Raw genomic sequence first — 23,731 nt, 5'->3', positions numbered from 1 at the left:
GATTCAGTTATGGATATAAACTTCCCCAAATATGAAGCATACTCCCCTATAATAATTACACTAGGGCTGGGTTTATCAGTCAAAAAGACACTTTCCAACCATAGTTCCAGCATCTGCTATATTATTGAAAAAAACAGAACAAAAGTATGACTTAGAAGTGGCAAAAGTGGGGGGGGTCAGATAAATTACCAGGGGGAGCAAGTTCCATAGATGAAGACCTACCACAGTGTTTCCAAAATGAGATGCTACTCTCAGTAGACTGCAACTTTTCAGGATTATCCCCATCTTTTCTTGCATGCTTTTATCAGTGCTTAATAGATATTAGTTTTGACATATAAATGGTCATAATCAGAAACTCCATTGAATGAAGAGAGTCAATTTGAACCTTTCCGAACTGTTTCAGGCTGCTGCAAACTCAGGCAGGCATTGAATGCACTGCACAAAAGGATACACAGTTGTACTGTATTAATACTTACACAAGTTGACCAGTGTTTGCATTCTCAAAAACATTAAGGCTATGTCTACACAACAGAGGTAGGGGTGTGGTTCTCCGGCTAGTGTACACACATTCCCGTTATCCCTCATCAAGATAGTCCAAATATAAATAGCGGTTCAGCCACAGTAGCATGAGTAGTGGCAGTAGAAGCACGCGTGAGCCAAGCCAAGTACATAACTTGCCAGTTTCAGGTGGGTTTGTACTTGGCATAGCTCAGTTGTTCCACCATTACCCGTGCCACTGCGGCTGCACTGTTGTTTATACTTGCACTGACTCAATGAGAGCTACCACAAGCATGTGTACATGGGCCGGGGAATCGCACCCCTAGCTTGTAGCGGAAATGTAGCCTAAGAGTAAGCTACCCATCTTAATAAGGACACTACCCTGAGTACACAAGCCTTCTTTGCTGTGAATTAAACATTTGCTGCATGTAAGATGTTTTATTTGCTTCCACTATGCAGGAAATAAGAGAATTTCATAGCGTGTATGACCCACTCATGTCCAAAAAGAAGGTACCACATATTTTCCATGCAATTATTTCACTTGCTAAATACTACCTGTGGCTCGCAAAACTCACCTGAATCGTTTAAGGTGCAGCCGGAGGACCTGAGGTAGTCTGTAGATCATTAACTGCTTTTTAGCTTCACTCAGAACAAGAGGTTTAGGAGAAGACTTCCGTCGTTTGCCTACAAAAAGTTTAAGAAGGGCATAAAACATAGGTTGGGTTGTAAACTGTCTTCAAAAGAGGAAGCGGCACATGACAAACCCTTCCTTCTTCCTTTTTAGAGTCAGGTCAGCTCACAGCAAAGACTTACCAGTGAAATACAAAGCGAATAAGGATAGAGGTACAGCAGGGGAAGTTTTGCTTACAACACCTGCATCTGCAACTTCTAGGCAGGAGGATTCCAACCCCATGAATTTGTTGGAACGGGAAACCATGCTGTTTAAAATATTCACAACTTCACATTTTGTGCTGCTTATAATCTTCATGCCTTCAGTTATCAGTTTCAAGCTGCTTCTGTTAACATTGCACACTGCGATGTACAACAGGGCTGATAAAGAGATGGCTGGGGCCATACAGCTAGTTTCAATGCTAAATAATGCTAGGTTGTCCCCAAGTTATTGAAAAACATTGTGGATATATATTTTTTTTTAATACAGCACCAGAACCGTGTACGGAGCTTTACAGGCAGATAGAAGACAGTGTTCCTGTGCTGAAGAGCTGATAGTCTAAGTTATGATAGTTTGACAAGAAATTGCAACAAATATTGTGAGGACAAGGGGTTACCATGGTAGGATCATGTGGTTACTATGGGTTAGCAATGTGTGTATCTGGTAGATTTTTCACTTGTGACTGTGAGAGGGGAGAGTAAGGTGTATATGGCTAAATGGAAAAGGGGTGTTTTAAGAAGCCACTTGAAGGAGAAGAGGGTGAAGGCCTGGTGACCGGATCAAAGACGCAGTTTCAAGTGTAGGAGTCCACAAGGGAAAGAATGGAGGTGAGAGTGGGATAATAAAAGCAAAGGGGTAGTAAGGTGTGCGGCTTGGGTGAGCAAATGGAAAACAGAGGCCCTTAAGTTCTCATCTCCACAACCATTCACTGTCAACTTCTATTTGCAATTTTTTTAAGTAAAATTTTGATCACTAACAGGAATGTAAAATTAAGAGGTGGCTCCTTACGCTGCCTTGAGCCAATGGTTTGCAGAGCACGGATTCTCACTTTGGAGTGTTGTAATCCATGCCATAAAGTACAATCAACAAGAATAAAATAATTTATTCTAATTGGAGTGATTTGTTACAGCGCTGAGTGGAGCTACCACTGCAGAGCACAGATTACAGTACAATGAAGGTGCCACAATCAACTTTGCCAACAACGAAAGCAATTGGAGAATGAACAGTGAAAGAATCAAAAGGATTCTTAGCCACTATTTACATTCTATCAACTAGCAGATGTTATTAAATTAAAAATGTAACCGTCCCCATAAACCCTGTAGAAGTAGCTCTCTTTGATAGGAGAGAACAAAATTAGAAAAAGCTACATTCTATACTTCACCTTAAACAGGTTTGAATTAAACTACAACGAAGGGGCAAATCCTGATGATTGCCTCCCCATTTTTACTCACATAATTGCTCAGGCAAAATTGTTGCCCTTATTGCATCAGGACTTTGTAAAAGCCAAATAAGGAATTCAGAATTTGTATCTAAAAATTAACCAATTTTTATTAATTCTGCTTGTGTTCAACTAATTAATCCTTATAGAAAGAGACGTATCCCACTTTTAACCATAAACAACAAAGAACAAATGTCACATGTTTCCCAATGGGATATCATTTTCATGTTTAAGTGAGTTGCTAACAAACTGAGGTGGAGGGAAAGTAGTTTCAAAGCAAAAATAAAATAAAATAAAATAAAATAAAAAGCCACTCTATTATATATCTAGCAAACACCTCCACCCCACCCATTGAAAGCAAAGGTCCTGAAATGATGCGCTTCATTTTTACATAAAGAGAAGACAGAGATAATTGCTTCATAACAGACCTTTGCTAACTCAGCCTCCTCTGTAACTCAGCATTCAAACAAGGAAGGAGTATAGCATACAGTCATTTTGGCTAGTTGACTTTATGCAGCACAATCTTAAATGTTTGACATGTGGTTTCTCAAGAGACTAAGGTGAGATATTTTATGTTGCTTTAAAAAAAAAAAAAAAGAGTAAAACAGCAAATATTGAAACAAACTTTTCAATCTGAAGGAATTACCAAGGGGGGGGGGGGAGGGGGAGGAGGAGAGAAAGGAAAGGTGTATTTGTTTGTTTTTGGAAATCACTAGAGCTAAACCCTACACAATCCATTTCTGTCTTCAACATTTTCGTTTTTACCTCCATCCAAAAGTACTGAATATCAGCTTGCAAAATCTGGCACTGTGTTCTACTGACACACTGATTTGACCCACTTATCATACTGCATAAATAGAGCAAGTAATCCTGAACTCTATCTTTGGGGGGCGAGGGAGGAGGAGATTCACATGAATCAAGTTAGAGATGAGAGCTTTCAACAAGATACCAAGTCCTGGTAGGGCAGAAGGGAAGTGTGCCTGCATAAGGAAGCAAGTTTACTCCATGGTAAAGACTTTATTTAAAATTTATCAACAAAAGATGGGATAAAAAAGTGTGGGGGGTGGGGTGGGGGGTAAGTCTTTTGTTCCTAATCGGAACCTGTCAACTTCTCCAGGGCACAGAGGACACAGCTTAGGGGGGGAAAAAATTAAAAATGGACAGGTGACAGCCAGAGCTTCGAATAAGAAATGTACCTGTTAAGTGGATTTCTGCATCTCACTGTACCAATTCAGAACAGATGGGTTGCTCCTTCTCTTTCTCACTTCTGACAGGCAGTACCATCAATGATTTTTGGCATCTACTGGTAGGACTGTTGCCTCCTGCTAGGACTTGCTTTTTTTTCAGTTAATGCTTCCTTATCCGATTCACTTATAAAGCACCTACATCAGCAAACTTTAGATCTGCACAAACAAGAACTGCAGAATACAAGGCTAAGACGCAAGCCAAACTGAACAATACTGATCAGATTTGTGTGAATGATAAACTATTTGCTGTGAATCTGATGAAATTAGTTCCCTCTTTTGCTTATAGACTATCCACAAGCAGATGGCTATTTCCTCAGATTTTTTATTTGAAAATATTTAATAAATTTGTGATTAAAAATACTGATTGCAAATCATGCCACACAAATGTTTGCTATTTCAGCTGTGCTGATTAGTTGTGACAGGTCAAATAAGTCACTCTATTTCCTCCCAACTGGATGAACATACAATGACGCCATCATAAATAATCACGTGTCAGAATTTGAAATTCAGTTTTGGTGAACGTGCGTGCCAGTACAACTAAACCGCATGATTATTCACAAGCTCAAAATTACTTCATTCAAAAATGTAAGCAAATGTTCTTGGAAAGTTTTCTGCAGTATTCATCCAGCCCTAATATTAATTCTCAGACCACCAGGAAAGCTAACAAGAGATATATTCTAAACGAGAGTAGTGAGATGCACACATTCACTTAACAAGTAATACACTAATTTGAGAGTCAAATAGCAATTTCAGCTCATTGCTAAAGACACCTACTAGTAACAAAGAAAGGGGAGCACCTCTTCTCTGACACGGTGGCTCTGTAGAACTCTTTGCCTGAAAGCTACAGCTGCAGAGACAAAAATGCTCAAGTCTACAGTGCCTGAAGGAAACATGAGGCTAAGCCTACACTGCAACTCACCAAGACTACACTAAAATTCACATCCTGCAGGACAATAACAACACACCTGGCCAGGATAGTTTGTTCATCTCTGCTATGACAGGGAAGAAAAGAAGATGATAAACTTCCTTTTGTACCCGCCTCCACAATCTCGCCTCCCCCCCCCCCACACCAAATTACTGTGACTGTTTTAAGTGGGGCAGAGGAAGCAACCAACTAAAGAAAGTCATAGTAGGAGGGAGCAGTTCCAGATGGGGTCAAAATATATTCTTAGCAATCTGTGCTGCTGAATGTAAGGAATGATAAAAGGAGCACCTGATCAGTTCTGAACTCGTACACAGAAGGTGCAGAAGCTATCAACAGGAAGAACCTGCACCAGAACAGAGTAGTGATGAAGGGTGTGGGTATTTTTTTTTTTTTTAAACATAACAAACACACCCCTCTCTCACACATGCATCGAGGTACCAATATATAGATTTTCACACACACACACACAAAAGTGCACTATGAACATCTCTTACCAGGAACAATGGACAGTGTATCTAAGCTGCAGGTAAAGCATCAGCACTTCACTTACTGTTGCACTGGTCACACGCATATATCCTCCCTTCCAGAGCTTCTGTTTCTGTGAACTTGGCCAACATTTCTGTCAGCATGCACTCTGTCTGGTTAACGGGGACAATCCCTTTCTCAATAGAGTGATAGCGTTCAGGGAATTCCAGGGAAAGATCCCAGAAGGGCTCAATGGTGTTGGATTTGTAGTTGCATGTTATGCAGGTGACCTGGAAAGGAAAGGTTTATATACAAATGATGTTATGTGTACACATACCTACAGTATAGGCATTTATATTCACGTGGGCCAAAGAATCATTTGGTTATGCCTGTCTGGCAATCCAGTCCAGTGGACAGGAAATTGGGCTGGCAGTCCAGAGAAACGGGTTCTATTCCCAATATTGACCATGACTCAATGTGTGATTTTGATCAAGTCATTAAACCTCTCTACGGCTCTTTCATGATGTATATGGGGATGATACTTATCTTTGTAGTGTGCTTTGAGATCCTCAGTTGAAAAGTCCTATATAACAACTGCAAAGTATTATTATACATTTCTCAATAGTTCTGAACTATTTTCTAATACTGTTGCCCCTTTGACCCAAGTGGCTAATCAAAGTTCAGGGCCCTGGAGATGTTTCCATTAGGAGGAGAAATCAGTGGTAGTCAGGTATTTCTTTGATCCGATCTTGTTTATTTACAAAGAATGTACAAAGTTCTGCTTCTCCGAATGCAGGAGGAATCAAAAACAAGACAAGTTTCTTAGGCCCTGTCTACATTGCCACTTTACAGCGCTGCAACTTTCTCGCTCAGGGGTGTGAAAAAACACCCTCAAGTGCTGCAGGTTTCAATGCTGTAAAGTGGCAGTGTAGACAGTGCACCAGCGCTGGAAGCTGCGCTCCCAGCACTGGTAGCTACTCCCCTCGTGGAGGTTGGTTTTTTTATAGAGCCGAGAGAGCTCTCTCCCAGCATGGTGCCGTGACTACACAGCCATGTTAAAGTGCTGGCTAGTGAAGACATGCCCTTAGCTTACAGCCCCAAACCTCTCTAGCCAACAGACCCAAAAGAGCTCTCTCTAGCTTTTCCAGGGTCACTCTGGGCTCGCCGGCTACCTCTTGGCTTTGGTGCTTTTTGACTCTGCCTCTCTCTCTGTTCTTAGTACCCATATCTTCTGCTTTCCCCTCACACTCTCTCTCACTCACTCACACACCCACTCCTTTACTCCTGGTCACAATACCCAGTGGAACCCCCCACACATGGTGTTAGTTTCTGAGCAGATTCTATTAGGCCTTGTTTTAGGTGTGGCCCCTCAAGTGTTTCTTACAACTAACTTAAGGGAAGGACACAGTCACTCATCATTTTAAAGGGGTTTTAACTCAACCCATAATAAGCTTTCACCCAGCTCATAACAATAGGAAGAATTCATATTAACATTTAGGGCCCAATTCTCACCATTTCTTCAGTTTGTTCGCTTGTGTATTCGAGAATACTATCTATACTCACTTTCGCTGTTATGGTCAGTTTCAGTTCCTGTTTCACGCACTAGCCCTATGAAATCACTCATGCTCTGCTCTGGGAGTGTGGAGGAGGGAGCTCAAATGCACACTGTTCCTCATCTCCTGCAAAATGATGCTGACCAATAACAAATGGCAGCAAAGTTAAAACTAAAACTAAGGCAGCAGCAGGCAGGGGCATGCAGAGAAAGAAAGGGGAGGAGAGTATATTCATGCAGGTTTGGTGTTACTCTGGGTTCTACTCAGTCTACCGAGCTGGAAAATGAAAAACAAGATTTCTTGATCTTGAGGTATGTTCACTTACTGAAGGGCAAATGTAATTGTCAGAGGGAGTGATGACTAGTAGTTAAAGCAAGGGACTGAGAGGGAAGACTTCGGTGTTTTATTTTCAGCTCCGTCACTTGCTGTGAGAGACTTTAGGCAAGACACTGCATGGCTGTGTACCTCAGTTTACCTATCCATAAAGTGTACAGCCCCAGATGAGGCTTGATGAAAGAATGTTTGCAAATCACCCTGGGGGAACCTTGGATGAAAGATATGATGTGTAAATGGGAGTTGCATTGTCACATACATAAAATAAACCTCTTGGCAGGAGAAGCATAACAAATATACTATAATGGCTCAAAATATATTCCATCACACACACTGCATATAACTCCATAAAGAGTTGTTAATACAAAAGTCTTAACACTCTGGCTACATCTATGACTCTAGACATGTATTGAACAGTATTAAACAACTAGGATGATGTTTCTGAACACAGAACATTTAGTAAAAAAAAAAAAAAAAGTATGAAGAGTATGTGCTCAGTAACAACAAGGAGTCCGGTGGCACCTTAAAGACTAACAGAAAGCTTACGTCCAAATAAATCTGTTAGTCTTTAAGGTGTCACCGGACTCCTTGTTGTTTTTGTGGATACAGACTAACACGGCTACCCCCGATACATGTGCACAGTAGACACCTTTCAAAATGAACGGTGATTTTAAATTAACCCTTGTTTCCCAGAAAACCCAAAGCCCACATCTAAATAGAGGACTAAAGGGTATATATATTCTCCTTTAATATGCACATAGTTTCTATTAATGCTAATTCAAGATAACCAGCACTGGGGAAAAAATGGTAGTAATAATAATAGTGTCATGTGTTCATTTTTATGGCCCAGTCCTGCAAAGTGTCTCTTGCAAGGTGCTAAACACCTTCAGGGCCCTGCAAAGTCAACAGTAATTGAGGGCTTGCACAGACACACAGCAGCTCTTATTATCAGATCCTTGGGGAATAATGTGAGAAACTCGAGGGGAAAATACATACCCAAAGGACCAGATATTGAGAGTTGCAGACCACTTGCAACTCTCACAGAAAACAACAAGAGTTATGGGTGCTCAGCCCCTCTCACGATCAGTCTCAAAATGACTGCAAATATTCATTTTAAAACCAACTTTATTCTTTATGAGACACGAAGACTGGATTCTCTGGACCTCTCCCCACAACTCCCCTCCCCTTTTTTTGAGCACAGAAAAAGAACAAAAAAAAAAAAAAAAAAAAAGCTAAATTAAGTATAAAGATATTGTGTAAAACAAAATCCACCTTGCACTAGGGCTGAGGACTTGTCTATCCTGTGTGCAACTGTCATCTTAAAGTGATAAAATATAGCTAAGTTCTGATACCTTTAGATGTGGGTTATATGCTGGAAATGCCAACAGACCCCCTAACAGCTCTACTACAGTGCTGTAATAAATTCCATCTTCATTAGGGTCACCTACCTAAGTCCTGTTGAGTATCCACTGGTTCCACAGAAAACAGAGCCTCTGCTCCCTGGCACTGAAAGCAGCAGCTGGTTTCAGTGACGAGCTATGTGCATACCTGACTGAGCAGCTGCCCGTGAAAAATGGTGTTCACCACCTTCAGGACCTGCTTGGTGAGCTTCCTCTGTGAGAAAGGGATGAGGATCCGGCGCTTCGTTCCTTCCGACTCCAGCTCCTGCTGCACTTTGTCCAACAGCTCACAGAGAAATTCCTGAGCGTCCTGCTGATCGTAACCTCGAAATGCTGGAATCAAACTCCACACGGAGTGCAGCATGGCAAATGGAGACACTAATGCCCACTTCCCAGACCACATGACTCTGAAGAGGGTGTGCAGTTCATGACAGAGAGAAATGTGCTTTGAACTCGGTTCCTTGGGCTGTATTAGTTCTAAACTCCTGCTTATTGAGGACCCACCGTTTAAGCCAGCTGGCAAGCTTTGCCTGCCATATGACCCCATTTTATCATTCCTCCCTGACTCGTTAGCAGCAGATCCATTTGCCAACTTGCCAGACATTCTAGCCTTTCCATTCACGGTTTTGGCTAAGAGTTCTTCAGTTTCACAGAGGTCAAGTGTCAAAAAACATTCTCTGAACTTCTGGAGGTGACTTAGCACTTGAAGGATTGAGTTCATGTAGCATGTGTTTCCCAGATTCCTTAAGCCAGTCACACCAGGAGTCATTAGGGGCTTACGCCGGATGGAATAAAACTGTCTGAATCTGCTGCTCTGCACTCGCCTTGAGGTAGGGGAACTTGCTGCCATCTCTCTAAACTTCCTTGGAATCAGATTCTCTCTGTGAACGTGAGACAGAAGTCTCGCACTCTTTCTAGGAGGAGTGTTTGCCAGTTCCTCCAAAAGTCGCCGTTTCATCTCTTGCCGCCTCTGCCTGGCTGCTTCCTTCTTTCTCTCCAGTTCCTCCATTTGTTTCTTTTGTTCTAGTTTTAGCCGGCCTCTAGAACTCTTATCAAACCAGGTCCGCAGTGCTTTTGCTAGCAAAGATTGGCGCCTGTGCCAGAGAGCAGTGAGCATCTGAGGCTGTCCCTGAGGGGTCCTTTGATGGCTATACACATCCTCCCCCAAAGCCATTGATCGCAATGTCCTCCCACTTCTTGCTGATGGATCATGCTTCTGACTTCTAATAGCAGACAGAGAGCTTCTTAACAATTTCAAATCACCCTCAGGATTATCATTCAAGACATAGTCTTCACAAAGGTAACAAAACACATACAGATCATTAACTTCCATAGCCAAGGGATGCTTGGTCTCTTCAAAGTGTTTAAGTGCATGTTCCTCAATGTATCTTCCACAGGCCACGTGGGAGCATTTCAGACAAGCCCATATAGACTCCGTGGTGTTGCAGTCCTTGCAGTGCCACTTCTGGGGATTCAGGATAGAATGGTCCTGGGCGAGTCGTAGCCGCCCAACATGTTTGCATCTATCCATGTCTTACAGAAGTCTCCACTGCTTTAACCTTGCAAGACAAAAGAAAAAGGATTTTAGAGCCATAGCACAAATTTAAAGTCATTTGTCTTTTGTAAAGATATAAAAAAGACATAAAAAGACACATGTGTCACGTCTTGCCAACTCCAATTACAGTATTTCCTTTCACAGACTGAAATACCTCTGGTAGCAATTTTTAAAAGCTATTTTTAGTATCAGTGAAAGATATTGGGTTGACAAACTCCGAAGAATGAAGCTGTCTATCCACCTACTGCCAACAGCCCAGGTGGTGCCACTGCAAGCTGACAACATGCCTTAGCGAGCCTGCACTCTTAAGATGCACTAATTTAAGGCCAATATTGAAGATGTTTTTGTGACAGACATACCTGTCCACTAGGAACTGGATTGAGATTATGAACTTTTTTCCCCATAAAAGCCACACAGATACCAGATAGTTGTCATGACCAAACTGGACTATATTTGAAAAAAACCTGAAAGGTAAAGGCTGTATATCACACTATTGGTTTTTTGAAGTCTCTCATTTCCCACCATGTAATTTTTTTTTTTTTCTGAGCTGGGCAGGGTACAGGAGCAAGAGTTTCAAATATTTCACTAAAGTTGAATATAAAAATTCAGCCATGACAAAAAAAAAAAAAATGAAATGCAACCATCACGTTTATAGGTCTCATGTAGTTTATGCAGTCATGTTATGGCAACCTGTGAATGTGATTGTATTTGAGCAGGTATGGGTTTGGTTTTTGGCTCTTTCACCGAATTCTCCTCAGCAAACTTAATTTAAAGGAAGGCTTGCAAGCAATATGGGTCACAGACTCACCTTACAAAAACAATGGGATAAATCCTCAGCTAGTGCAACTGTCATAGCAGTATTGACTTCAATAGGGCTACAACAATTTACATCGGCTAAAGATTTGCCTCTGTACTTCTAAACTAAGGCCAATACATTTGTTTTTAAAAAGTTGTTTGCAGATTACATCCTTGCACAGAAACTGCAGGTAGAAAATACATTCCCGGATTTTTCACTTGTGCATTCTGACATAATGCACAATTGGGTATGTCTGCACACAAAAGAAAAGACAACCAATTTACTCTATTTTTAAATCCCAGATGAAGAAAGTGCAAAGCAGGGATACTGGAATTCTAAAGAACCACATGCTTCCACTTGTGTCTTCTACATCCATATGTTTTATAAATGATTCATTTATGTGCTACAAAGAACACAACCACAGAGAGCTCTTCATGCTAGTAAAATGGTTTCTTTAGTATAATCCAGTCAGTGATCGGACACAAATGGAAAAAAAATTGAGATGAAGACATGTCAGCCAGATACATACATACATACACATACAATTCACTACTCACTGTGTCATCTTTAAACATTCTTTTTTTCGCAACTCAATGACCAGAGCCTGGAACATCCCCATTTCAGCCAATAGGAGTCTTGGCAGTTCTTCAGGAATTTAATTACTACTTAGGTCTTCATCACATAAAGCAGCACAGCTTCAAAGCCCTAGAAAGAGAATATTCCTGTGATACATGTAAACTAACTAAAAAAAAAAAAAAAAAAAACCCATAGTGGGGCTGCTTTAGAACACAATTAATCCCCTCAATGATAAGAGCTACCGCAGAGAATGTATTCATAACAAGGTACAGAATTAGCTGGAAGTCATGACATTAATGCACCTAACAACCCAAATAACTGGCTGTGAAGAAATGTCAAATGGAAAGGGGTACTCCAGAATTTCATTTTTCTGATTATCTATAACTCTGCTGATCACACACATAGCCTTTTCTTCAAAAGTTTTTCACAGTGGATGACCTACCATATGGCATAGTAAAATCTCAACAGGAAAACTAAGCAAACTTATACACCTCTTGTGACCACTTTAATTTTGGCTATGCAGCAGGTATCTGTTTTGGGGGGAAAACCTCTCTATTTCCTATAGGTTTTTTATAATAAAAATGTATAAATGGAGAGTTGTCAAATGTAGATGATATTAAAATAAAACAAGCGTAATGGGAAAAAGATGGGGGGAGCGGGAGATTGTGAACTGCATTCTGTCCATAATGGAGGAGGAAAGGTAAAGATAGAAAGAGGGCTGTTATTTATTGTAATAATTAAGAAAAGACTATCTCACCTCATACACATATTGCGTGACCACAGTACCTCAATACAACACAAAGTAATAATATCCAGCCAGACTAGCAATATGCACAATATGGTTACAGATTGTCATCATACCATTCAAAACACAGTTACAGAACTGGCATGCAGAAAGCCTTATTTCAAAATTCGGAATGCTATTTTATGGGGAATACAGTTGAAATGCAACTAAGGAAATAGCATACTTTCCAGGAGTTTTAAGATGAGCACTGAAAAGCCAACTACAAATAGCATGCAGATTGCACATTTGACAAGTCCAAGAAAATACGCCTTAGGTTCTCTTAAATTTATTATGCAAGTTTAATTTAAACTTTACTACTAGCTTCTTATTAGTACCACCATATTAAAGATGGAAGATTTTAGAGGAAGTTAAACCTTTTCCACTCTGTCTTTTGTTCTCTATTTGAAAATAGCAATAGAAGTGGCATCTTTAGAATTTTTATGTCTCTGCAACAGAGATACTTAAACATCAAAGTAACTCCCCCCCCCCCCCCCCCCGGCTGTTTAAAACTGCTCTGGATTTAACTGTGCCTTTTACTTGGGCTATGCTAGTTCATTCACACATGCCAAATAACTGGTAAGGTACTTTCAGAAATAAAGTGAAAAACAAAGAATGGAAATGGTCTACTTATAACAAGATCAAACTGTTCCCCACCACCACCATTTATTTCTCTTTCTGTCTTTCTTTCCTTCCTTCTGTTCCCTCTCAAATCTTGTCTGAAAATTGGGGAATAATCCTATCCAGTCTTGGTGAGACTAAGTGGTGATTCCAGCTAACATTGACAACCTTCATTTACATAAAAGAATACTAATTATGTTGCATCATCAACATCTGCAATTCTGCTCACTGCCATATGCGACAGTGTTGGGAATTTAACCCTTAAGTCTCACAAATGTGCCCAGAACTGCCCCTACAACCGTATCTAGAATTTCTTATTATAAACAGCAGTGAAATGCTTCACCAGCTTCAAAAAGACAGTATTCTTAAAAGGCTTAAACACTACTCCAGTTTTCCAAGAAAGCAAGAAATCCCAGTAGGTTGTTCATTTTAAACAAAAACAAAACAAAACAGCCACAAATAAGATACAGCATCATTCTACAGGTTTAACAATAAAAATATGCTGTCAGTGTTCAAATGAGAAGGCCTTTATCAGTTCCTTTTATTTCTCCTGTGTGGACTAGTAAGTTTTCCTGCTATTAAAAGAATTTTATTCTTTTAAAATCTTGGTCACTTAGCAAAATAGGCATTTGGAGAGCTAGATTCAATTATTCATGGCACACAGATATCCTCAATTTTGCATGTAATATTCCCACCTCTTTCTCCTTATACCGCACATTTTCTTGCGAGTGCAGGCCTAGAAGCATACACCAATTACATAGAACTACTCTGGAAATGACAACAAAGGAACAGTTTTTATTTACTCAAAACTACTTAAACATACATTCTCTTTCAGGTTTACTCCTCCTTCGGCATCTGTCACCAAATGAAATCTTTCCCTCTTCCACCACATTGGTTTTCATGTCAAAACTGAAAAGCAGAAAAAGCAGTCTGCATAGCCAGCTGGGGTGTCTGAATAGTCTGCATTGCTCACTAAACATGCCCTCCCCATCTCCAAAAGCAACTTAGCCTTGCCAGATACTACAACCTGGGCTTCAACTGCTTCCTAGAAGCAGCTGAATCCCTTCTTCAGAGCAGATCATGAATTATTGACTCGTGTTAGCCATGCTCCTCCTGAGGTCTGAGGTCTCAAAGTACGAGTTTCTCAGCAACGAGTGTAATGAAGGGACCCACCGATGTCTGTGGTTCCTATTCTGCCCACAGACACATGCAGGTAACTCTCATTAGTGAAGTTAGCAAGAGCTGTATGCACATAACAGAAGACAGAGGTCAGCCTGTCTCTGTTTTTATGCAACCATACCAACGACTGCCAGCTACTTCCTTTTTCAGAGGAGAGGATGAAGTCAACACGGACCAAAGTAGTGGGGAAAAATAAAGAGCATGAGCTAAAGGAACACAAAAAAGAGAAGAAAACTGGAAGCTGAAAATAGTTCCAGGGAAAAATAATTAATCTTATTGCAAAGCCTGTAGAGAGCTGAAGTAATTTAAAATGTCACAACTATCAAACATTAGTTCATATGGTTGAATAAGTAGGTCTAGTATAAACTGAATAACGGCAGGGTTTAATACTGGAAAGTTAACATCCTAGCATATTTTCTTAACTTGCTTTTTGTTCTAAGTGGTTATCTCTTTTTTGTTGAAATTACAGTAACTTCGCTTTACAGGCACCTTTTATCTAGCATGGGACATCTCAAACTTTTCCAGGCTGTGGGTCTCATTTTAACAAAGATTATCTCACAGACACCTCCTCTGCCAATTGCTGACTGCTTGGGTTATTTTCCCGCCTCATGAATCGCTGAAAAGCAGTGATTGCTCTGGATGGAGATATGATACATGGGGAAGTGCTAAACTGCATTAAAAGACAGCTAAAAAATACATTAAACAGATGGAAAGAAAGAAAAAGCCAACACCATGCAACCTGCCAGCTCTCTGGTGGACCACCAGCAAGGGTTCAATGAACTGTTGCTTAAGCAACTATAATCTACAAGGATCCCATAGTGCTTAAAAATGGTGCCAAATCCACTTTCCTTACTTACATGGGTCCTCCTAACCCTGTAATTTACTTGGGGTGAGATTCTGTGCTGCATCTCTAAGAAGCGTAGAATAAAACCCACAGTCCCGGGGAAACAGGGGCTAAGGTGGCTTTAAGCCACTTTTGTAGTTGCTCTATACCAGGGGTGGGCAAACTTTTTGGCCCGAGGGCGACATCTGAGTATGGAAATTGTATGGCGGGCCATGAATGCTCACAAAATTGGGGTTGGGGTGCGGGAGGGGGTGAGGGCTCCGGCTACGGGTGCAGGCTCTGTGGTGGGGCCAGAAATGAGGAGTTCAGTGTGCAGGAGGGGGCTCTGGACTGGGGCAGGGGGCTGGGATGCGGGGGAGGGGGGGGGGGTTCCAGCTGGGGGTGCGGGCTCTGGGGTGGGGCTGGTGATGAGGGTTTGGGGTGCAGGAGGGTGCTCCAGGCTGGGACCAAGGGGTTCAGAGGGCAGGAGGGGGATCAGGGCTGCAGGTGAGGGTGTGGGCATGAGAGGGGGTCAGGGGTACAGTCTCCGGGTGTCGCTTACCTCAAGCAGCTCCCAGAAGCAGGGGCATGTCCCCCCTCCAGCTCCTACACGGAGGCGCAGCCAGAAGGCTCTGCACACTGCCCTGTCCCGCCCCTGCAGCTCCCATTGGCCGGGAACTACGGCCAATGGGAGCTGCGGGGGTGGTGCTTAGGAGGAGGCAGCATGCGGAGCACCTTGGCTGCCCTATGCGTAGAAGCCGGGGGGTGGGGGGGGCGAAGAGACATGCCACTGTGTCCGGGAGACGCGCAGAGCCACAGTACGCGCGGAGTGGGGCAAACCCCCGACCCCGCTCCCCAGTTGGAGAGCTGGAGCAGGGCAAGCCCCGGACCCTGCTTCCCAGCCGGAGCTCGAGGGCTGGATTAAAATGTCTCAAGGGCCGGATGTGGCCCCTGGGTAGTTTTCCCACCCCTGCTCTATACTAACCCTGAGCTGTTCCAGGGGTTGGAGAGCACACACCCTAAGCTTGTAATTTAGACAGCCCTGGGGTCCCGTCTAAGTTACAGAAGCCTCCCTGGGCTTCCCTACCTCCCCAGTGCTGTAGCATTGAGTGTAGTGTCTTAGCCCCAACATACCCCGCTACCCCCAACACTCCACCCTCCACGTTGGAGCTTGAGAGAGGTTCTTTGTGAGGCTGCCTGATAGCTGTCTTCCACAGTGCCTGCACCAAGGAACTCCTACCACACTACTCCACTGTAAAGGGCTAGAGTAGGGGGAAGGATCTCACCTTTACTGTCCAGTCCATAATGCTTACTAGCCTGGACAGTTCACGTAGAGTGAGCAGGATATTGCTCATGCATTTTTAAAAGGACAAAACAAACTTCACCCACCACTGAAATACACCCACTTCTGGGTAAAACATGACAGCAACGTTTTGTGATCATTTAGGGCAGGAAACGAACAACGTTTCTTTAACTCGTAACACTAAAGCATACAAAAACATGAAGCCACTTAGCCATGTTTTGCTGTAACAACGTTTACTGACTATCTGAGAAGTATTTTTCAGTGACTAGATGTAAGAAGTGTTTATAAATGAATATGTGGATATATTATTATCCTTTGTACTATACCTTTCCTGTTTGTGTCACATATTTGGAAACAGATTGAAGAAACCTATAGAGATTTGGCAATGGACACATTTTTTTTTTAACTAATCATGTGTGTGAGAGAAACATTCAGCAATGAGGAGGAGCGTTGGACTGATAGCCCTGGAAACTGAAAGTTCTCCATTTATTCATGGGAAAGGTACAGCACAGGGAGCAGCAAGGTTCCTCCACACCAACCTAGCAAAGTCCCTCATCCACAACCTGGAGACCATCTTTAATGGTGGGAGGAAAGTTCACCTTCAATGGCCCTTTCATTGATTTAGTCCACCTACTGAAACTGGCAAGAGGAAACAAGAACAGTGGCAGCTTTGCTGTTGCAGACACCTGTCTACTATGAGCTGGAATTACAATAATACTAACTTATTTTTTTTTATTAATAATGGAGAGAGGGGAAACATCCTTGAATCTTACCCACAATTGAAAAACAAGGCTCAATTTGAGTCTAATTAGGCCAGCTAATTTTAAAATGTTGATGGAAATTTTTTTAATTTGTCCCTTTATTCTGATACAGGAGCCTACTTTTCAAAGTCTTACAGCAGAATTTTCTCTCTGCTGCATACATTCAGAAGTTCTCAAACTGGAGCTGACAATAGCGAGAAAAGAGAGAAACATGTCTAAAATTGTGTGCAATTGCTCACAAACTTTGTTCAACTGCTGATTGTTTAACCAATCCTTTTGCAAGGAACACATACAATGGCCAAGAGTCTATGATTGTACATGGATACTGAACTTCTGAATCTATCATTCAGTCAAAACTGAGCATGTAGGTATCAAACATCTCACAGTTAAAATGGTAATTGGCAAACTGAGAAGCATACCCATTCTGTTTGTTCACTGCTGCAAAGGAAATGAAACAGAGCAGGAAGGATGAGTTTTGTGATAGCCTCCTGTAAAATGCAATAGAGTAACATATTTCTTTTCTTGAAGGAAAGTGAGCCAATATATTCTTATTGTTTTAACTCTGCTGACCGGACTGCTTGGTTTTATTTAATTATTCATAGGAAAATGCTGCAGGAGTGTGTTTCCTAAAAACTCTAGGCTCTCTGAGATGGTGTTTCTGTTAGTCATTTTACAAGTGAAATTGATCTAGACTGTGTTCTTTAGTGAATTATTTTGCTTAAGGCATTTGCCTGTGTTCATGCATGCAGTTCACTTGTTGGTATTTATAGCAAATGAGCCCTTTCTATCGCACTAATTTATATTTATTTTTAGTACTATGATTTGGGCACTACAATTCTGCTTCATTTTTTTCTCCTCCAGCCTTAAACTTGCTTGCATCCCCTAATGTCCAAGTGTAATTTAACTGCATGAACAAGAATACACCACAGGATTATTATTAGGTGTGTTCTCATTTCTGCAATCCTCAGTATCCTGACAAAAACAACAAGGAGTCTGGTGGCACCTTAAAGACTAACAGATTTATTTGGGCATAAGCTTTCGTGAGTAAAAACCTCACTTCTTCGGATGCATAGAGTGAAAGTTACAGATGCAGGCATTATATACTGACACATGGAGAGCAGGGAGTTACTTCACAAGTGGAGAACCAGTGTTGACAGGGCCAATTCAATCAGGGTGGATGTAGTCCACTCCCAATAATAGATGAGGAGGTGTCAATTCCAGGAGAGGAAAAGCTGCTTCTGTAGTGAGCCAGCCACTCCCAGTCCCTATTCAAGCCCAGATTAATGGTGTTGAATTTGCAAATGAATTTTAGTTCTGCTGTTTCTCTTTGAAGTCTGTTTCTGAAGTTTTTTTGTTCAATGATAGTGACTTTTAAATCTGTAATAGAATGACCAGGGAGATTGAAGTGTTCACTTACTGGCTTATGTATGTTACCATTCCTGATGTCCGATTACATCAGGAATGGTTTCAGAGTAGCAGCCGTGTTAGTCTGTATCCGCAAAAAGAAGAACAGGAGGACTTGTGGCACCTTAGAGACTAACAAATTTATTAGAGCATAAGCTTTCGTGGACTATAGTCCACGAAAGCTTATGCTCTAATAAATTTGTTAGTCTCTAAGGTGCCACAAGTCCTCCTGTTCTTCTTTTATCAGGAATGGTAACATACATAAGCCAGTAAGTGAACACTTCAATCTCCCTGGTCATTCTATTACAGATTTAAAAGTCACTATCATTGAACAAAAAAACTTCAGAAACAGACTTCAAAGAGAAACAGCAGAACTAAAATTCATTTGCAAATTCAACACCATTAATCTGGGCTTGAATAGGGACTGGGAGTGGCTGGCTCACTACAGAAGCAGCTTTTCCTCTCCTGGAATTGACACCTCCTCATCTATTATTGGGAGTGGACTACATCCACCCTGATTGAATTGGCCCTGTCAACACTGGTTCTCCACTTGTGAAGTAACTCCCTGCTCTCCATGTGTCAGTATATAATGCCTGCATCTGTAACTTTCACTCTATGCATCCGAAAAAGTGAGGTTTTTACTCACGAAAGCTTATGCCCAAATAAATCTGTTAGTCTTTAAGGTGCCACCAGACTCCTTGTTGTTTTTGTAGATACAGACTAACACGGCTACCCCCTGATACTTGACACCATGCATCAGTATCCTGACATTTGTCTGACCTGTTCTTCTGGACAAGTAGGGATGGACAAGAGTTTAAAAAAAAGAAAAAAAGCCATCTACCTGGTTCAGAGTCAGGTACAGGGGACTGGGGACAGAAATGAGATAGATGATTGTCTAAATCAATCAAAGTAAGGAGCAACACACTCCCTTCCTCCGTAACAATCTCTGGCCACATGGATAGAGACAGGATCATCAGCTAGCTGCATACATGGAAGAAGGGGAAAGAACTCATAACCTTCTGCTCCAAAAAGTCACAAATCTCTAAAGGAAAGTCCCTCACAGCAGTCAACCACAGTAGAATTTATAGCCTCTATTTTGTTCTCAAGCCACTAGAGAGTGAGACTATTACAAACTAATAAACAGTTAAGTAAATCTAACATTCCATTCAGGAGAAGGAAATGCTATACATACCAATGGACAAACTAGTGCTAGCACTACCTTACTTCTCTCTGTTCAGACTCTATGATCCATCTTTTTGAAATTACTGGTGTACTGTCCACCAGAATCATCTGCTGACTCCGCGCCCATAGTACGTGGCTGCTCAGTTAAAAACCAAGCACTTTTTTCAGCTTTTTTCTCTATCCATGGAGTAGTCACTTGGCACAGAAATCCATTCTCCCAGTTAAGACTCTTACTTGCTATTCTTAAGCTTTCAAATCCCATCTCTAACAAGTAGTAACAGTCCTAGCAATTTTTTAGTCTGTATCTAAAGCATATTTTCTCAAAAGCTGTCTGCTCTATGTTCAAGAATTGCTGGATTATCTCTATTCAAGACGACAAATTATCAAGTAAATGGCCTGGAGGCAAATTAATACAACTGCCAAAGAAATAAAAAAGAAAAAGAAAAGAAAAGAAAAAACACATTAGCAAAAGCATCAGAAGATTGTGAATATATTGCATCTTTGAAAGGGGAAGGGCAATCAGACCAGAGAATTAAATAGCTGCTGTGACTCAGAGTAGAAAAACACCAAAAAAGTCTGGTAAATAAAACTCAAACCCCTAGTACTTGCTGAGCTTATGCCATTCTGAAACATACTTTGCTAATAACACACACAAAGAGGCTCTCAAGATGACTAGTGCTCTCTATTTATTCTTTCTGAGTTGCAACAAACTCACGCAAGTGTTATCTTACCTCTGTATTTCAATGTACAAAACTCTTTAGCAAATCTCGGGGCCTAATGCACATCTTTCTGCTTTCAAGAGTCGGCTTAAGTTTGAAACCATAAACACAAGAGTGATGGACTAAAACTCAACCTTAATGTCAATTTCCACAATGAGCTCTGTTTCTTTAACTCAGAGGAGTTCATTATAACCATGTTAGTGTTAAACAATTTCTGGGAGTTCATATTGTGCTGTAAAAATTTGCTCTGGGTTGAAAGCTGGTGTTGGAGAAAAACTGAGTTCTCACTCTTTTGTATTAGAAGTACAAAAGGGGGGGGCTCGGATCGCTGGATTCAGAGTCCAGAGTGCTAACCATTCCACACTGGTATCTTAGAATTTTCAAATAAAGGTGGCCAATGCAAAATGGGGAAAAAAAGTGTGGAAGTGTAAAAAAAATAATAAATCCTATTTAATTTGACTTCCACCTGAGAATTTCAGGTTAGTAATATGGCCCCTGTAGAATTTAGCCACTCATACAAACCAGGATGAAAGAAGCTAAAAGTGAAGGGGATGCGGGTAGGTACTGGAATTCCAGGTGCTTTTCATTCAATTCCAAATCAATATTAAACCGAGTCTAAAAAAACCCAAACCCACAGTTATTCCAAACATTCCCTACTCCTTAAAGAAAAGGACATAGTAAGGTCTAAGGATGGACTCAAATTCTAGCTCGAAAGTCACAGCTGGACACTGGGAACAGTGCTCCTTCCCTACAAAGTGCAGATATTTTTGAGAAGGATGGATGGAGATATAGAGATAAAACCTGCCTCACACGGACAGAGGTAAACAACTTCCACTGCTGAGCCTCCTGAATAATCATTCTGATTCCATTCTGAAATATGAACAGAGATTCTCAACAGAGATACTGGGACCCTGTGAACCTACAAACCGGGGGGGGGGGGGGGGGAGTCCACCAGATTTTTGGAGTCTAAAAGATAAGTGACAGAACACATTTGCCTCTTCTTCCTCACTCTCAACTTCCATTCTTCAGGTGTGAAGCTAATTGATTGTTAACGGATTTCATGCAGGTAGTGTATTTCTATCAGACACATTATTAAGTCGTAAGATTCTAGGAACTATACAGACTCAAAAAGGGCTGAATTCAGTTAAATACCCCCACAGTCTGATATTTTTACTAAAGTGGAAATTATCACCTGTGTGCCCCTTTAGGCAAATGACAGGCTTATGAGCCATAGAAAGCTTTTAGCAGACTGCATTGCGTTGGATGAGGGACAAAAATGAAAAGCATCTCTCTTTTCCTTAGACTCGGGAAGCTGAGAGTATTTTAACAAAAGGATTGCGGTCTCTGAAATTATTTTATAGGTGAGGAAGGCACTAAACAATTCTGACTGTTTTTGTTATGCTAGGATAAATTTGGAGCTTTAAAAAAATCCCAGTGTCTTCATGGAACAAGAGGTCACACCTCTAAAACACAAGCTCATAAATGCTTACGTTAGAAACCTTGTCTTCTAAGTTTACAATATCATAACACATCTTTTCCTGCTGAAACAGCTGCTTTGTTATGGGCCAAAGTTGATATCCACCAGGAACTTAGCTGACAGTTTAGGGGTTGAAAATAATCACACAAAGGCAAACAGAAAAGGGGGATTCCTTTAGCTCTCAAATCCATTTCAATATAGCCCTCTGAGCACACTACATTTTGCATGGCTGTCCCTCTGCTAACCAACCTCTATTGTTCCAGACACCCTTTTAGAGCTATGTCCATTTTTCAGATAAAGACTCTGAAATCTTATGATACATAAGAATGGTCTCAACAAAAATTATGTATTTCTCTTATTTCTTTTACAGATAGGAATATTTGCATTAAAAGAGGATATTTAAGAATTGATCTGCTCCTGCTATTTATCGCCACATGAAGTCAAACTTCTGTGCGATCACAGTTGACTTTGTTGTAAGTAATTATGTCGTCACAAACAAAGGATTCTGACTTCATGTGGGGAAACAGCAGTAGGAGCAGATGAATGTTTAAAACAAAGATCCTGCTTTTTTTGTTTAAGATCCCTACTGAGAGAAGAAAAAAATCCCAGAAGACATGCTACACAGGAAGAATTATTCTGACGGGTAATTGTTATCAGGGTTTTTCCACAAGGCATCTGTTACTCTTTAAGAGATTCCCTGGGTGGCTGAATCCTCTCCACCAGGATTATAGTCCTTTTCCCCATGGCTGTGACACTGCTCTGTTGACCTTATGAGTTTTTGATGCTGAAATTACACAGATTTAAAATATTTGTGGCCATGCAAAGTACCAGCCTGACTTTTCCCCACTTGTCAGCTAGCTTATCAACAGCCTCCTGAACAAGGGAAAGTATATCATGCTGTCAGGATCTGAATCCTCATTTAATTTCAAGCTACTAGATATCATACACAGAGGAGAAGGGTATTTCCCCCCATTTATTTGAGGTGGGCCTCTTCATCCCTTAGAGTCCCAAAGATTTTCTCCACACCTTCTTTAAACCCCCACTGGAGCCCATTAATGCTGCCCACTTAGCCAGAAGTTGCTGTTAACGTAATGAAAATGCACACTGAAGCCTGGTCTACACTTAAAAGTTTTGCCAGCGTAACTATAGTGATTTGAGTGTGAACAAAATAACAGACACCCCAAACTGATAAAGCGGGGATGGCAAAAGCTCCAGTGTAGATGCAGTTATACTGGCAAAAAAGTTTGTTTTCCAGTAAAGCTTACTTTGTTCCAGGACCTGATATCAGTTATGCCGTCGAAAGAACAATTTTGCAGGTATAAGATGCGTTTCCACTAGGAGGGCTTGCCAGTGTTGCTATATCATCAACCCTTTCTAGTGTGAATGATGCCTGAATGTACTGCTCTTGCAGAACACCTTCCGAAAGGGAAATTCAGACCTGAAATCAAACTCAGATCTTCTTTAGGACCATGCAAAATGTTACCACTAGTTCAGTATCAACTGCTGAACTTTTTAATTAAGTTCTTTAGCTTAAAGAGCCTACTATCTGTACTCCATCATACACATCTCTTGGCATATTGCACCCATAATGCAAAACCGAGGAATAAAAATGGTTTTGGAAGGTAGAGAAATAAATGCAGGTACCAAAAGGTGGAGGTAGCCCTGGAATTGTCCCTGGAACTAAATATTAACTAGACTGCCCTTCCATTTTAGAAAAGAAATTCTTACAAAAAGGAGCCTGTTCTTTTAGCTGATTCAATATCTGATTAACTCACTTTGCCATAGCCGGAGTCAAACTCAACTGTCCATTACGATCTGGAGAATACCAGAGGGACCGAAGAGTTCCAAGTCTGATCAGTCAGAGGATGGGCCAATAAAACCAACAGCAATCCATGCCAACTTCCTGTGGGGAAGAGAAAGAAAGCGATAGGGCTAGGTCATTGAAGCCTTTTTTTCATGGCAGAAACGACTCATGATATTACCTTATGAGGCTGGAGGCTGTTTAATTATTTTTAGATGACTTAC

At 41.2% G+C, this 23,731-nt stretch overlaps 1 protein-coding gene across 9 annotated transcripts in view; it reads right to left on the bottom strand.

Moving 5' to 3' along the window:
- Positions 1-23,731, bottom strand: part of USP49 (ubiquitin specific peptidase 49) — a 59,070-nt gene that overhangs the window by 10,920 nt on the left and 24,419 nt on the right. For 7 of the 9 annotated variants that reach the window (XM_042849056.2, XM_005308285.5, XM_024110329.3 and 4 more), the window contains 5 exons: positions 23,482-23,609; positions 11,438-11,585; positions 8,678-10,088; positions 5,329-5,533; positions 1,074-1,182 (listed from right to left, as the gene is read on the bottom strand). In XM_042849056.2, coding sequence (XP_042704990.1) covers positions 1,074-1,182; positions 5,329-5,533; positions 8,678-10,060 — 1,697 coding nt within the window. In that variant the 5' untranslated portion in view covers positions 10,061-10,088; positions 11,438-11,585; positions 23,482-23,609. The remainder of the gene's footprint in view (positions 1-1,073; positions 1,183-5,328; positions 5,534-8,677; positions 10,089-11,437; positions 11,586-23,481; positions 23,610-23,731) is intronic. The other 2 variants (XM_042849057.2, XM_024110330.3) reach the window with 1 other exon arrangement.

The sequence above is a fragment of the Chrysemys picta genome, chromosome 4 (assembly GCF_011386835.1).
Source record: "Chrysemys picta bellii isolate R12L10 chromosome 4, ASM1138683v2, whole genome shotgun sequence".
Classification (NCBI taxonomy): Eukaryota; Metazoa; Chordata; order Testudines; family Emydidae; genus Chrysemys; species Chrysemys picta.
The sequence above is the reverse complement of the archived record's forward strand: the minus strand, read 5'-3'. Positions and strand labels throughout refer to the sequence as shown.